This window comes from Oncorhynchus kisutch, linkage group LG26 (assembly GCF_002021735.2).
Source record: "Oncorhynchus kisutch isolate 150728-3 linkage group LG26, Okis_V2, whole genome shotgun sequence".
Taxonomy (NCBI): domain Eukaryota; kingdom Metazoa; phylum Chordata; class Actinopteri; order Salmoniformes; family Salmonidae; genus Oncorhynchus; species Oncorhynchus kisutch.
In genome coordinates, this window is record NC_034199.2 from 9,606,584 (window position 1) to 9,611,128 (window position 4,545).

At 44.3% G+C, this 4,545-nt stretch overlaps 1 protein-coding gene across 2 annotated transcripts in view; it reads left to right on the forward strand.

The window, feature by feature from the left end:
* Positions 1–4,545, forward strand: part of LOC109870802 (ubiquitin carboxyl-terminal hydrolase 37) — a 29,635-nt gene that overhangs the window by 23,749 nt on the left and 1,341 nt on the right. The window contains exons 18-24 of one of the 2 annotated variants that reach the window (XM_020461437.2): positions 73–289; positions 505–665; positions 955–1,015; positions 2,621–2,736; positions 3,229–3,298; positions 3,441–3,531; positions 3,643–3,759. In XM_020461437.2, the coding sequence (XP_020317026.1) occupies positions 73–289; positions 505–665; positions 955–1,015; positions 2,621–2,736; positions 3,229–3,298; positions 3,441–3,520 (705 nt within the window). In that variant the 3' untranslated portion in view covers positions 3,521–3,531; positions 3,643–3,759. Of the gene's footprint in view, positions 1–72; positions 290–504; positions 666–954; positions 1,016–2,620; positions 2,737–3,228; positions 3,299–3,440; positions 3,532–3,642; positions 3,782–4,545 lie in introns of those variants that run through there. The other variant, XM_020461436.2, reaches the window with a different exon arrangement.

Consider the following 4,545-nt stretch of genomic DNA (forward strand, 5'->3'; position numbering starts at 1 on the left):
ACAGGTTGAAAGAATACTGTTGGTTTAGGTCCAGTGTGACATGGTGGGCTCTGATTGTGTGTTTCGGTCCAGCGAGGCGTCCAACACACAGACGCGTCAGACATCAACGATGAGGCAATGCTGGCGGTAGTGCTAGAGATGAGTTGTCAAGACACTGGTCTCTCCTGCCCCGCCCCTGAGGACGAGCCAACCAGCAGCCCCGACACGGGCTTCGGGGACACCGACCCCGACACCCAGGAGCCAAACTACCACCCAGACCTGCTGGAGACGGACAGCAAACCGTCTGCAGGTAACCACGACACACACACACCCCAGCCAGGAGAGAAGGGGGAAGTGTAGGCTTAAACAGATAACACACCAAAACAACTCTCTGTAGTTATTAGATGTCCATTATGAAATTGTAATTTCCTTGAACTATCCTATACTAAGTCATGAAGACCATGGACTGTTTTGAAATGTGCGTTTCACCAACCCTTGCGCAACAGAGTGTATCTGTGTGTGTAGATGCGCTGGACTCCCTGGATCTGACCATGGACGAAAACAAGGAAAACCAGACACCTGAGGGGGTGCAGGGGGAGCTGGACTGGGTGCAGCAGTTTAGCCTGGAGCAGGAGCGGGAAGAGCAGGAGCTGCAGCAAGCCCTGGCCCAGAGCCTGCAGGAGCATGTAAGACTCCCAACACACACTAGGCCATTACATAGAGAGACCGATACAGCTCTACCCTTTTTACTGTTGGATAAACCTGGTGTCTGTGGTTCACCAATGTTTTTGTAATATAGGCTAATCTTCCCTCTGCATGTTTTGGTGAATACCCAAAATGGGTTTTAAGCTCTGACCCACCAACTTTATATAATGTCAACTAGGTGTCCATTTGACCCTGTATCCAGCAATGCTGCCTTGTTGCACCATCGCAATACATTCCAGTGACATTTTCAATTTGTGGTATGTCCTACAGGAAGCCCAAGAGATGAGGGAGGACGACGACCTCAAGAGAGCCACAGAGCTCAGCCTGCAAGGTACAGCATAGACACTGGTACCCCTTTTTTAAGCATACTCAGCATCACAAAAGGAAAAGTAGTGTGTGTGTGTGTTTACACCAGGGGTTGGAATCAGTTCCGGTGTTCCAACCAGAAAATACGTTCTGAATCGGTTCGAACCAATAAATAAAAAAAGTAGCAGTTCATATAGGTCAGGGAGGGGCAACTTTGATAGGGGTGGGGGCCACACACTCTGGACTCATGAGGGGCTGTAGTTGCCCCCCCACACACACACACTGCGGGCAAAACATTTTAGTGGCCCACCTCTTGACAGCAGAGAGACTTAACTTTTAGAGTTCATTTTGTGCAATTTTGTCATAGTGTAGAGAGAAATATTTGCAGTTTTAATATGGTATCTGAGTGAGACTAACAAAATCAATGGGAGGGGCCCTGGCCGATAATTTGACCGTGATAACAAGTTTAGTTTAGCGGCCAGCAATCTAATTTACCAATCTAAAAACATTTAGTTGACATGGGCTAATTGACTATCAGTGACAGATATAACAATAGAGAAACTGCTGATTCACATCCACATTTCTAAATTGCACCTTGTGTATTCTAACTTGCAACAAACAGGAAGTTGAGTTGAATATGATCCGAGGGCCTCCAAAAGGGGGCCTGCGGGCCGCATGCCAGCAGTTGCCCATCCCTGATCAGTGGTGGAAATTGTCATATTTGAGTAAAAGTAAAGATATCTTAATAGAAAATGACTCGAGTGAAAGTCACCCAGAAAAATCCTATTTAAGTAAACGTCTAAAAGTATTTGGTTTTAAATATGCTTAAGTATCAAAAGTAAATGTAATTTCTCAAATGTACTTCAGTATCAAAAGTATAAATCATTTCCAATTCCTTATATTAGGCGAACTAGACGACACCATTTTCTTAAATATAATTATTTTTAAATTGAAGGATTGCCAGGGACACGCTTCAAACCTCATACATAATTTACAAACGAAGCATATGTTTAGTGAGTCCCCCAGATAAGTGTGTGAATTAGAAAATGTTCCTGTCCTTCTAAGCATTCAAAATGTAACGAGTACTGTTGGGTGTCAGGGAAAATGTATGGAGTCATTTTCTTTAAGAATGTAGTGAAGTACAAGTATAAAGTTGTCTAAAATAGAAATGGTAAAGTACAGATACCCCCAAAAAACTACTTCAGTAGTACTTTAAAGTATGTTTACTTAAGTACTTTACATCACTGTCTTATTTACATGTTTGATTGGTCAGATAAGTGCAGGCGCGAGATGCGACTGAAATTTCACAGGTGAGGAGAGGGCAACGTGGTGGACATGGAGGGGCTTGGCTTGAAGCGCTGAACATCATGATGTGTTTAGGCTGTTACTAGCATTATAACTTCACAAAATTACCAAATTATATTCTAGACATTAGGAATATTTTGGGAATTAAAAAGAATGTTAGTAAGCCCTAGGCAAGATATGAAAATAACGGTTTTGTTCCCGGTTTCACTTCCTCTGAAAAATGTAGTTATTTTTTGGTTCCCTGAACTGGTTCCAACCCCTGGGTTGCGCATTTCAGTGGTTTTCACGTGTCTTGATCTGCTCTGCTCTGGTTTCTCCCTCCCAGAGTTCAACAACTCGTTGCCGGAGCTGCTGTGTTCAGACGAGGATTCTGGGAACGAAGAGGTGCTGGACATGGAGTACAGCGAAGCAGAGGCTGGGGACCTGAAGAGAAACGCTGAGGTACAGAGCCTCCCTCCTTTTCCTCATCTCCCACACTAACCAGCCTTCACCAGGGTCCTGTTCAGTAGGGAGTAAACTCTCGTGGACAGACACACATAACATAAATGGGAGTAGTGTCTTACAAGAGACTGAGATGTGACGACTAACGAGCAACTTTGTTCTGGTACGCAGTTTTTTTTGTCACTGATTTGGACAAATCGTGATTTCGCAGGTGCTCGCATCTTACACATTTCTAAATGGGACATTTGGCCCATAGACATTTGGCCCATAGAGAGTTTCTGTTTAGGGGGTCGAGAAATGGCTGTTCTTGTTAGTATCTTTTCTAACGTGTGTGTGTATATATGTCCCCCCCGCCGCCCCCAGAATTTAATCGAGCTTCTGATGCAATTACACAACATTTTAGTTCTGGGTGTCTGACATTAAGTAAGGAGAAACGTTTTGAAATGGAGTGAACCGTCCTGGCTTGAAAACCTCTTCCTTTCTTGTTCCCAGAGTGGCGATCTGGCCAATTCCTTCCGGCTGATCAGTGTAGTCAGTCACATCGGGAGCAGCTCCTCCTCTGGTAAGCACTGCCCTCCCTATAAACCACAGTCTGCTAAGATATATGGCTGTGTTACGAGATGCACCGTTATTTGTGGGACCCAAAAAATGTGTTCAAGTTGAATGAATATTGAAGCATGAATATCATTCATATTTTTTGGTAGCAACGGATTTCTGCGCATCTCAAAACGCACTACGGTGTAACAGGAGCCACCGATTATCACTCATCCGTGAAACAACGTAAAGCGTGAAAATGTAAGGTTGTGTGAGCTGAGGCAACATATATGATTACGATACCATGAGAACCCCAAACACTGGATTCTTGTAGTCTAATATTAACCTATAATTCAATCGCCCGACCCTCAGGCCATTACATCAGCGACATCTACGACATGAAGAAGCAGTCGTGGCTGACCTACAACGACCTGGACGTGTCGCGCACACAGGAGGCCATGGTGCAGAGGGACCGCGACCGCAGCGGATACATCTTCTTCTACATGCACAAGTGAGTGTCCCTCTTATCTCTTCCATCAAGGTCCCTATTCCAGCTTCAGATGGAGGGCGGGGTTGTGTTCAGTGGAGAAAATGCAGTGTAACGTGTCCTGAACTTGTCCAATAAGAACAGATTTGTTTTCAGTTGCAATAACTTTGCAACAGTATCCCCTACTGAATACTAAAACCCTGTTTTCTTATGCTTAGGCAATAAGGCACTGGGGGGGTGTGGTATATTGCCAATATACCACGGCTAAGGGCTGTTCTTATTCGTAACGCAGAGTGCCTGGATACAGCCTGTGGCCTGGTATATTGGCCATATACCACAAACCCCTTATTGCTATTATAAACTGGCTACCAACGTAATTAGAGCAGCAAAAATGAATGTTTTGTCATATACCTGTGGTATACAGTTTCTGGGTACAATCCAGTGGCGGCTGAGCGAGACCCAGCTCCAGTAAGCAGGGCTGCCAACAACAATGGGCAACTGAGCAGAAGCTGGAAAATATAGTTTAGTCTCCATGCAATTAGAAAAGCAATTTGTTCAAAGCTCTTCTTTTGTCAGAAAAAATTAAGGGGGGAAATTAAACAGTCTACTATCTCGAAGAATGTTGGGGGGGTTTAATACAAATAAAGGACATTAAAACAAATGAAGTTGTACATTCACTTATTGTAGGAGATGTTGCCTAACTTGGTGTTGTGTGTATCATATACACTGGAACCCACTATGATGGGTGTGGATGCCTTGACTGACTGCTGTGTTTGTTCCCTCCTCAG